Source organism: Hemiscyllium ocellatum, chromosome 18 (genome assembly GCF_020745735.1).
Source record: "Hemiscyllium ocellatum isolate sHemOce1 chromosome 18, sHemOce1.pat.X.cur, whole genome shotgun sequence".
Taxonomy (NCBI): Eukaryota; Metazoa; Chordata; class Chondrichthyes; order Orectolobiformes; family Hemiscylliidae; genus Hemiscyllium; species Hemiscyllium ocellatum.
In genome coordinates this window covers 56,393,985-56,404,882 of record NC_083418.1, presented here as the reverse complement: position 1 = coordinate 56,404,882, position 10,898 = coordinate 56,393,985, and the positions used below count along the sequence as shown (strand labels likewise).

Below are 10,898 nucleotides of genomic sequence, written 5' to 3'. Positions count from 1 at the left end.
AATATATAACATGTGCCTATTTATGTCCTTGCCCCTCACCAAGCAAGGTCCCAGGCATACCTTCCAGGTGAAGCAGTGCTTTATCTGCACCTCACTCAATCTAGTCTATTGCATTCGCTGCTCACAATGTGCTCTCCTCTACATTGGAGAAAGGAAGCGAAGACCTGCTTTTTACAGACCGTTTTGCAGAGCACTCGTGTTCTGTCCACAGAAATGACGCCGAGCTTCCAGTTGCCTGCCACTTCAACACACCACTTTGTTCCCAGGCCAACTTCTCTGTCTCATGTTGCTGCAGTGCTCCAGCGAAGTTCAGCGTAAGCTGGGGAATCAACACCTCATTTTCCACTTGGGAACTATTCAGCCTCCTGTACTTTTCAAGAACTTTAGGGCTTGAACACATTCTTCCATGTCCAACCCTAACCCCCCACACACCAAGCCTTGTCATCACAACCCATTGTCAGCTTCGAATAGTCCCTGTTAGCAGCTATCATCCTCATAGGCAGACCTTTACCTAGTCTTTCTCTGGCCAGTTGTTTTTAATCTCTTTTTGAGCTCCTCCCCTCACCCCATTTTCTGCATAAATACCAACCTTTTCCTAGCTGCGATCAGTTCTGAAGAAGGGTCACTGGATCTGAACCATTAACTCTGCTTTCTCTTCACAAAAGCTGATAGACCCGGGTCTTTGCAGCAGTTTCTGTTTTTATTGCTCATTCAAAGATATACTGCTTTTAGTAACAGTAGAATCAGTGTTAAAATGAAGGCACACAGTCTTGTTGAACTATTTAAATGACCAGTCCACTTTTTGAGATTGGATTGGTTGTTCTCCCTCAGTCCTGTCTACAGAAGTGGGTGAGTTTGGGTCAGGTTAAACTCCTGTTTCAAATGTTTCATTATTTTTACCCTTCAAGCAAACCAAACCTATCCGCCTGTGAGATTCAAATACCTTGCTACGTGTTATGGTCCATTTTAGTTTTCAGAATAATTATGCTGTTGGAATTTTTATAACAAGTCTGATCCAAGCAAATTAAATAGTTATTTTCAGAAAAGAATGTGATGAATATTTAAGTCAAAACCTTTTCAAGGATATGGGGGTGGAGGGGAAGCAGTGTGGAAAAGTTTTCAAAGAACCTGCACAAGCATATTGGGCAGACCTTCGCTATTATGATTCTATATGTTAGTCCTGTGGTGCCAAAAGGCTATTTTGCCTGTTTAGTTACATTTAAAATATCTGACAATATTTGAGAGAGTGCAATACTTTATCTTGATGTCGTGGCCAACACAGTGAAGACAAAAGCAATTGTCACACATGTTTAATCCAATACTACCTGTTTTACAGGACCTGGGATGATCTACCAGCTTTTAGACCTTTCTGCACAATTGTCTCCACCTGTACAACGGCCGTTAGAAACATCTCATTTAACTCCAGTGTGGCCTTGGACTTCCCGAACTCTTCGCCAGCGAACATTGTCCTCTTACCTGCGTTCTTCTTCACGCACCAAAGCATCAGTAACGGAATCAGTTGAGGAAACAGTCACTATCAAAAGTAACCCTCTTACATTCCAAGTGGTGACAACTCCACAGATGAATCGAAACACTGCCATGGATGCGACAACATCAAGAGCAACACTTACTCCTCAGCTTTCCCTTTACAGTGAAACATACAAAACCTGGCGTACTTCTGAGTTATTAATGTCGTCACCACCAAATGGGGGAATGGTGGTGATCCATCGACCAAAAGCATCTTCAGGTTTGACACTAAATCCAATTTTGCCCATTCCATTTGGACCTCTACCAATTTCATTTATGGCCAATGCTGCAGCACCTTCCAAAACATCTTTTTATTGCATCTGGCTTTCTAAGCTTAATATATTCATCAGCAATGCTATCTGCTCATAGAATGACAGTAGATTACAAGCATCCACTGTCCTGACCATTGATCTATTAATGAGGTCTAGAACTAAGCCAAAAAAGTACCCTGGCTGTTAATCTTCTCTATCTTGCCTTCATCCAAGCCTATAAGACTTGCTTCCAGCTCAACTTTATGCTGGGGTTCTTGATCATTAATCGCTGGAGATGATATTTTTCTTTAGTATCTTCATTCAACTTCAACCCTATCTCACATCACTTGCTGTGGAAACGCTTCTCCATGCCTTTCTGACCTCTGGACTCAATTAATCCAACACGTACCTGGTTGGATTCCCCACCGTCTATCCTCCGTAAACTTAAGGCTACTCAAAATTCAGCAGTCCATGTCTTAATTGCAACAAGTCTTACTTATCTACAATCATGTGCTCACTCAATTAAATTGACTCCCTCTCAAGCAACTATTTAACTTTATAATTCTCATCCCTGATTTGAAATCCCTCCATGGCCTTGACCCTCCCTGTCTATGTTATTTCTTCCATGCCCTCAAATCCCCAAGGTCTCCCATTTCTGGGCCCTTTGAGTACCCTTAATTTTAATGGTGCCATCATTGTTTAGGCTGTAAACTCTGGAATTCCCTCACTAAACCTCTGCAGGTCCCCCTATTACTCTTTGTCATTCCTTAAAACCTACCTGTTTGACCATACTTTTGGTCACCTGACCTAAGATGTCCTTATGTGGCCCAGTGTCATATTTTGCTTTCACAATCCTCCTGTGAAGTATCTTGGGATGTTTCGTTGCAATAAAGGTTGTGTATAAATATAAGTAGTTGTTGGGAGATCAAGATTTGTAGGAGGCTAGATTTGTAGTAAACAGTAGAAGAATCAGAGGTAATTTAGAAGAATAATGTTTTCACCCATTGTTTGCCAAGACTGCAGCTCACTACTTGAAGGGTGGTAAAGGCAGACCCCTCAGCACATTTAAAAATAAACTTGGATAAATATTTGAACTACTGTGACCTACTCGGACAGCTGTTTTTCAGCTAGCATGTTGCTGATGGACCAACTGGCCTCCTTCTGTACTGGATCCATGAACACTTAAAAAAAAATTTGTTAGGTTACTCCTTCAATCTTTTCTTTCCAACTTTTTAATTTATTATCTTACTTGTCATCTGGCTTAATTTGGTCTTTCTCATTCAAAGTGGTAAACAGATGATCTTTAGTAGTAAACACCTTTTTCTTTCTATATTGCGGTCACTGACTCCCCCCATAATCCTGATTTACACTCCATAAAAACCCCCACTTCTGTGTCATCTTCATCAGAACCTACTGTTCTCTGCTGCGCCCTGAAATGTGACACTTTGGATAGAGGCCCATTGTAACTTGCAGGTGCTTTGAAAGAACTTTTCAGATTGTCCAATGACCTGCCTCCCCGCTCCACTCTTTTTCCATAGTCCTCTAACTTTTATCCTTTTTATGTAGACATTCCAGTTTGAATATTCAAGGCACCTAATGCCCCAGTTTCTAATTTGACAGCTAACACACACATGAAGGAGTCTGATGCAAGAGGTCACCACCTCAAATTGCTGACCTCACGAATATTTCTCACCCAAAAGAAAAACAAGTGAATGACATGTAATTTCTTTCTCACAATCATAGCAATTCTGGAATTCCCAGGTAAGTGGAGGGTGGTGGGGGTGGCGGGGGGAAGGCATTTGATGGCAGGGGATGGGTCCATTTTTAACACCTTTGCCTTTGCATTAGTTGGAGTATCCTTCTTTCTGCATCAGCGTTGAAATGTGGCCAATACCATTTTGCAAGATATCAGGCTTGAAGCATGACCTGTGTCAGATTGTAATTTCCTTTGAAGATGGAAATCTTCTGATGTAGGTAGGACTGCAGCTAGACCTGAGCTTGCATTGTGCTTGCACTCTATCCACTTTGTCTATTTATCCTATCCATGCCCTTCCATCCACTTTTATGGCCAATGGAAGCTAGGTGTTGTTGTCACAGGGAGGTTCCCTGTTATTTTCATTGTCGCTGTTACTGACAATCAATACTGACCTTTGCACTTTGTGATGGTGACTATCTTCCCCCTAGCTATCAAACCCCTGACTCCCCTCACTGCCCTCCTTCACCATCGACTCCCCAGGGATTGCCATACTGGCAGCCAATTGACACAGTCTTGAGGTTTCAATCTGGACAGCTACACTTATTCAGCTCCTGCCAGATTTAAAGAGGCCCTCAAAGTTATTTGGGAAAAGGGATAGGACGTAGGCAAATGAGGGTTAGGGATCACAATGGTCCTCTTCATTGTTGAAATAAACAAGCAACAAATGGTCAAATTGACCTCTGATCATTCTGGTTCTTTAGAGAAGTGGGGGGTCATTTACCCTCCACACATGCACTAGCTCTTTGACAGGGCTGTCCAATTTGCCCCACTCTCCTTGGTCCTTCCCATGGAGCTCTGCAATATTTTTTTCATTTCAAGTATTTATCCAACTTCCTTAAAGTTACCAGCAAATAAGATGATGTCACACTGTTCTGCAATTCGTCACAGCATTTCAGATCATAACAGAACAAGGTGTGTCAAACATCTTACCTCCAACTCAGCCAGCTCACAAACCTCTGCATCTCTGGCTGATGTTATTGATGCTGATGATGGGAATTAAAGTCCTGGAATAAGTGTGTTTAGTGTAGAGTGTGACTCCTTCAATAGCAGTATCATCAATACTGACCACCAATTCATTTAGTATATTGACAATCATTATATCTACTAATGTTCTCTGATATAGCAGTGATAACTCCTGTCAATACACTAAACTGAATCATTCAACAGTCTTGTGTGTTGATGGATTTTAACAGCCACACAGAACATATCATTTTCAACTATTGGAGCTCAACGATCTCCATTTCTAGTGTCAGCTGTGGTTCATTATTCTCATTCTCACTTCTGATTCAGAGGGTTGAGTTCAAACCTTAATGCAGAGTCTCAAACACCAGCTTAAGATTGGCACTTCAGGACTGAAGCATACTGATGGTGCTGGGTTTCAGATGAGATGCTGAACTGAGAGATTCAAGGGTTCTTTATTGTAAAAGAACAAGGTGTTCTCCATGTTGTCCTCACCAGTCACCATTACTAAATTAGATTTACTAAATTATCACAGTGAGCTTGCACTGTGAAATTGGCTTGTGTTTCCTACTATACAACATTGACTATCCTTCAGTTGACAGCAAAGTGCTTTCAGATTCCAGGTAATCATGGAAAGTGCTAAAAATTGCAAGTCTTTTTTTATCTTTCTCACCTAGTTTAATGGCCCAACACAACTCCTACTTAAATCCACAATTCTGACAAAAAAACCCCTTCTAGCATAAACAAAGCTACAAATCATTTGTATTTCTAAAATGGATATTCAGTTCCATCAGACCTCATTATGAAATAATTAAACCCCCAATGCAAGGAATTCATAAAAGTAGTTTTTTAAATCACATCCAACTTTATTTATTCAACACAATTGCTTCATAATGCCCAATTTTGTCCATCTCTACATATTGAAAAGAACAACTGTCTTTCAGAGTTCAAAGTCCTTTAGCCAGGATTATGGACAAAGCCCTATATTTCATTTTGTTCAATCTTGAGAGGTGGAAATAGTTGTCACAGCTGGAATTTAATGCTGATTCTCTCTTTGCCTGGTGATGATGACCCTAAGACTTCAACTAATGCAACCTGTGTATTGAAGGTAATTGTACAGTCCAGGTAGTTAGGGATCAGTGTTCATTGCCCATGGAAATAATGGGCAAATGTGCCTCTGAAAGCCCTGAAACATCCAGGAAAAGTCTATTGGGCTGGTGTCTCATCAAAGACATTTTGACTTCACGCATAAGGGAGACAGAATGAGTGAGGAGTTGCTCTGCCTTGCTTACATATCCTTACTCTTACACAGTCATTCGATCATAGTTTGCATCTCCAGTGAACCAGGAGAGAAACCTTTGATGGGAGCGAAGCTGGGTAGGTACATGGTTGTGTTAATTGTGTTGTTAGATTTCTGTCGGCTGGGTTAAAGTTCTGGGGTGGTTGGAGCTGAGTGTGGCAATATGCGGCTGGTTTTGCTGTATTCTGTGCAAGGTGCACTTGGGGGGGGTGGGTGGTGAATGTTAGAAGGGGAAGGGTACCGCAAGGAGCAAGCACGCATCAGCAGACTGGAAGGAAAGGTTAGAAATAAACTGGTCTTTTTCCAATTGACAGTCAGTGATTACTGAGGCACTTAGTGCTGATTGATTGACAAGTGAACCTTGATTGATGGAGACATCACTGTGCAGAATGCACCAGTTAATGACAGTTAAACTCCAAGACTTTCTTAAATTTTAAGCCAGTCTATTTGAGTCTGCCCCAAAAAATAAACCAGTCACATATTTTGCTGAGTTGAAACAGGCACAGGGGATACAAATGTACTTCCTGTCTGCAAATGAACAGGGCCCCAGATTAAACATGTAGTTTCCAGTACACACACGGCATCACAATGTGAGCCCAACTGATAATCCTAAATTAGTTGTCAGTGTCATTCTTCACACAGTCAGGATTATTGAATAAATGTTGTCCAATTGTGGAATCACATCTAATGTTGGACACTCTGTTTTAAGTATGGTCAATACCTCACTTGTCACAGATAACCAAAGGAATATGCTATTGGTATGATCTTTGCATTGTCTGCCTAATTTACCTGATAATTCACTGGCCTGAACACTGTTTGTTGGTTTTTCTTTTAAATTGATATTCTAGTGAACTATCTCGATGAGTGCAAGATGAAAAGCTTCTACAACATATTTCATTATTCATCAATGTTGCATCAACTGATATATTTAAACCTGTGCATGAGATCGAAGGTGCAGTACAAATGGTAATGGCTGCCTGGTGAAAAAATTGCAGCTTTGCATGAATAATGCAATTGAAACAAGTGTTGTACCTCACCATTCTGTTGGACGGTGTGTTGGGGGAGATGGATTTGCTTTGTGTAACAGGATGTCTGTTACTTTGACATCTTTTGTTGCTAAAACATAGAGTCATACAGCACGGAAATAGACCCTTTGGTTGAACCAGCCCAAACTAAGCTAGTCCCACCTGACCTGTGCTTGGCCCATATTCCTCCCAAACATTTCCTATTCATGTACTTATCCAAATGTTTTTAAATGTTATAACTGTGCCCACCGCACCCACCACTTGAACCAATTTTAATACTGTAGTGTATAAGAAATAATTCTAATTCTGCTTCTGTATGAGTCCAAATATCCGACAAGTCATCACATGTACAGAACATTACTGTGTGAGTGTGCCACATAAGTGGGTGAGCAAGAATATGTAATGAATCCCTGAAATCATTTTTTTTAAATCTCAAAAATAGCCCTTGATTAAAGCAATTGATCCCTGGTAGGGAATTCCAAAAATTTCACCCAGCAACAATGAAAAATCAGTGATGTAGGTTTGTGGCTTGGAGGGAAACTCTGAAATGTTGGTGTTGCCATGAGCCTGCTGCTTTTACTTTGTTAGTTAGCAGAGGCCCCAGGATAATTATTCAAGCTCCATTTCTCAAATGCCACAAATTAATGCAAATGAATGTTCAAAACCACAAAAGGAGCCATTAAGAATTCAATTGCTCCCACAGCTTGCTAAAGAGACGACTGCTGTAGGAGCTTGAGAATTGATATTTACTGATTCATGGCAAAATGTGAGATGTTTCCTCTTCCCAGCCTCTGGACCTTGCAGCAATTTTGATGACACAACCATCCCTTCTCCAATCAGTGAAGTTATGCTCTCATCCCTCATGACATTGTATAATCCATGTATATGTACACAGGGTTTATGTTGTCTTATCTCTGATGATTCTTATCAAATTCTGTCATTACAGCTTCACCCTTGGCCAGCTCAGATGACATGAAAGCCACACCCCTGAACCCATCCCCTCCAGCCACAGTGCATGATGCTCTCAGGACTCTGATTGACTCTGACTCTGAAGTAGCTGAGACGACGCCAGTGACCGTCCATCTTTGGTCAACTCCATCGACGGCCAATTTCACTGAGACAGCGAATACCATCAACCAATCAACAGCATCAAATGTCAGCTTTCAAACTGCCCTGAAGACCGGGCACCCAAGCACAGTGAACAGCACAACCTTAACGCCTTTCCCTCAAAGACCAGTGTCATCCAGGGCGGCAGTACCCGGTGTGTCCAATGTAACTGTGGTCCCACACCCAGAGAGGCCAGTCCCTTCAATGCCACAGACAACAGTCTCTACGGAGCTAGGTGGCTGGACAAACCCCCACTCAGAGACTGGCAAAATTTCGATGGTGCCTTCACTAACATTGACAGCAGCTTTAACTTCAATCACCACGGCAGCCCTGGTGCCAAAGGAGACGCAGGCATCAACGACCCATGTGACAACTGCTGCCAAGGGAACAGCTGGAACTCCAGGCAGCTTACCGATGCTACCTACTCTGACCTGCAAGTTATCAGATCAACTCTGGGTTAGGACAGGTACATCTCTAAATGTGTGGCGACGTGAAAGTCAATTCTTTTTTATTTTGAAGGCACCATATCATTTTAAATTTGAGATTACGCAGAATGCTACCCTTTTTATTAAATGGGAATGATATAATTCATCGTCAAACCAGATTTTCAGCCAGTTGTCAGGAACCAGCTGCTGCTATTTGGTGGAGGAATTTGGTTGTAAAATTTCTATGATTAACATTAGAAATTGTTACTCCTTCCTGCTGGGAAAGATTGCACTCTTTCCCATTGATTGTCTCTGGCTAGATCACAATATTTTCCATGAGACCATTCTCGCTCGGAATTGTATGAAACATTTCTGTTATGTTAAAGCAATAACATTTTCCAGAAATTTTATTACATATTTTCAGAGGACAAGCTATGAAATCATTCCCATTACATCTTCCTCCCAGGAATTTATTGGAAAGATAAAACAATACTTTCCCACACTTGGCAAAATTTCAGAATTGTTGAAAACTTCGATTTAAAAGGTTGTGTTGGATGTGAAGCCAAGGATTTCTTTTTTATCTTGAAAAGAAAAGGTCAGATGGTTACCTAACAGAAATCCAACTATGAAGGAGCTTGATCAGGGAAGCATTGAAGGACCATGGGATTATAAATAAATGATAGTCATAATGAATCCACCAGGGAATTAAGGAGAAACCTCTTTAACAAAAGAGTGGAACTTGTCTCCACATGGATTAGTTGAAGCAAGTAACATGGGTATGCTTCAAGGGAAGTTATTACTTGTTTGTTCATGGGATGTGGGTGTTGCTGGCTAGGCCAGAATTTATTGCTCATCCTTTATTGCTCTCGAAGTGAGTGTCTTGCTCATTATCTTTGAGGGCAGTTAAGATTTAACCACATTACTGTGGATTTGAAATCATATTTAGGCCAGATCAAGTAAGGATGGCAGATTTCCTTCCCTAAACGTCACTCGTGAACCAGATGGGTTTTTACTTCTCCAAGCCACTAGCAATAAAATATATACGTGGAGAAACATGAATAATTTTACAAGTGCCATTCTTACTCTCAAATCCCATTATGGTCTTACCCGTCTCGACTCTGGAATCTCTCTCTCTACGAGCTACTGTGATATCTGTGCATCCAACTTTGGCTTTTATATATCGAAGTTCACTAATACCACCCTTGGTCGCCATAACTTCAGTCCATAAACACTGCTATTCTTCCCTGAACCTTCCCACTTCTTCACCTCTTGCTCCTTCCTCCTTTGTAAGATGTTCCTTCAAACCTACCAAACTTTATTTTATCTCCACTAGTGTCTCCTTTTGAGGCTTGATGTCCAATTTGGGAATATGAGAAGTGATGGGACATTTTACAGCATTAAACATATTTTACAGATGCAAGTTGTTGCTGATGCATTTAAAGTTGAGAGTTCAACATTCATAGTGAATACAACCAGTTCCAAATTAATTGTGAATATGCCGTGTTATTCGTGTGCAATGATATTTATGTAAAGTACTAGTATCCATCTCAAAACCATTTAAGTTACGTTGTAGTTGGGTGATAGCAAAGATTCCAATGTCTTTCATTTAGAAACGGAGTCTTAAATTCCAGACTAAGCACATAATTTTTGAGTATAATTTTTAATTCACAATTCTTAAAACACCCTAATGAAGAGTGATAAATTGAATAAATGTGACAGTCCCAGAGGGAGCAGTATATCAGTGCCTCTGTGAATATAGTATTGAGATGATCTCAAGCAAACTCTATTTCCTTTATTTGGTGAGAAACATGCAAAATTCATCACAAAATAGAGAGAATTTGTATTTCTGCAGCACTTTTCACAACCTCAGGACATTCCAAAATGCTTTACAGTGAAAGAAGTGCTTTTGAAGTGTGGAATTTTTCTAAAATAGGAAAAAAAGCATAATTGCCAGTTTGCAATCAGCAACCTCCTAAAAGTGATAACGACCAAACAATCTTATTTTTTTAAACATTCTCAGTTGGGGATACATTTTGGATAGGAGCTCAGGGGACCTTCCATGCCCTCCGTTAAAGTAGTGCCATGGGATCATTTGACTCCAGTAGAGAGCAGTCGGGGCGTGGTTTATTGTGTCTTCTGAAAGATGGCACCTCTGACAATGCTGCACTCTCTCAGTGAGGCACTTGTGTGCTGAGGAGGGATCACCAGACCCAAAATGTTAATTTTGATTTCTTTTCACAGATGCTGCCAGACCTGCTGAGCTTTTCCGGCAATTTCTGTTTTTGTTTCCGATTTATAGCATCTGTAGTTTTTTCGATTTTTACTTGTGTGCTAGCCTTGATTTTTGTTATCTTGGTATCTGAGTGGGGCTTAAACCCACTACCTCTGATTTAGCAATAGCAGTATGATTCACTGCTGTTGTCTATTGTATCTCTCCCATGAGGTGGTTTGCAATTATTTATGCATTTGCAACAGATCTGTGACTTCTTTCATGGAGTTTCGAGAGCATCTGGGATAAATGTCAAGTTCCTTTTTACCTACTTTCCT

General features: G+C 40.8%; 2 protein-coding genes across 2 annotated transcripts in view; both read left to right on the top strand.

Moving 5' to 3' along the window:
* Positions 1-1,344: 1,344 nt before the first annotated feature.
* LOC132824311 (uncharacterized) lies at positions 1,345-8,095 on the top strand. Its single transcript, XM_060838657.1, has 3 exons — positions 1,345-1,747; positions 7,766-8,016; positions 8,057-8,095. The coding sequence occupies exons 1-3, from the start codon at positions 1,345-1,347 to the stop codon at positions 8,093-8,095; spliced, it is 693 nt and encodes a 230-aa protein (XP_060694640.1).
* Positions 8,096-8,102: 7 nt separating this feature from the next.
* kiaa1549la (KIAA1549-like a) overlaps positions 8,103-10,898 on the top strand; it is a 164,065-nt gene continuing 161,269 nt past the window's right edge. The window contains exon 1 of the mRNA XM_060838554.1: positions 8,103-8,392. Coding sequence (XP_060694537.1) covers positions 8,131-8,392 — 262 coding nt within the window. The 5' untranslated portion in view covers positions 8,103-8,130. The remainder of the gene's footprint in view (positions 8,393-10,898) is intronic.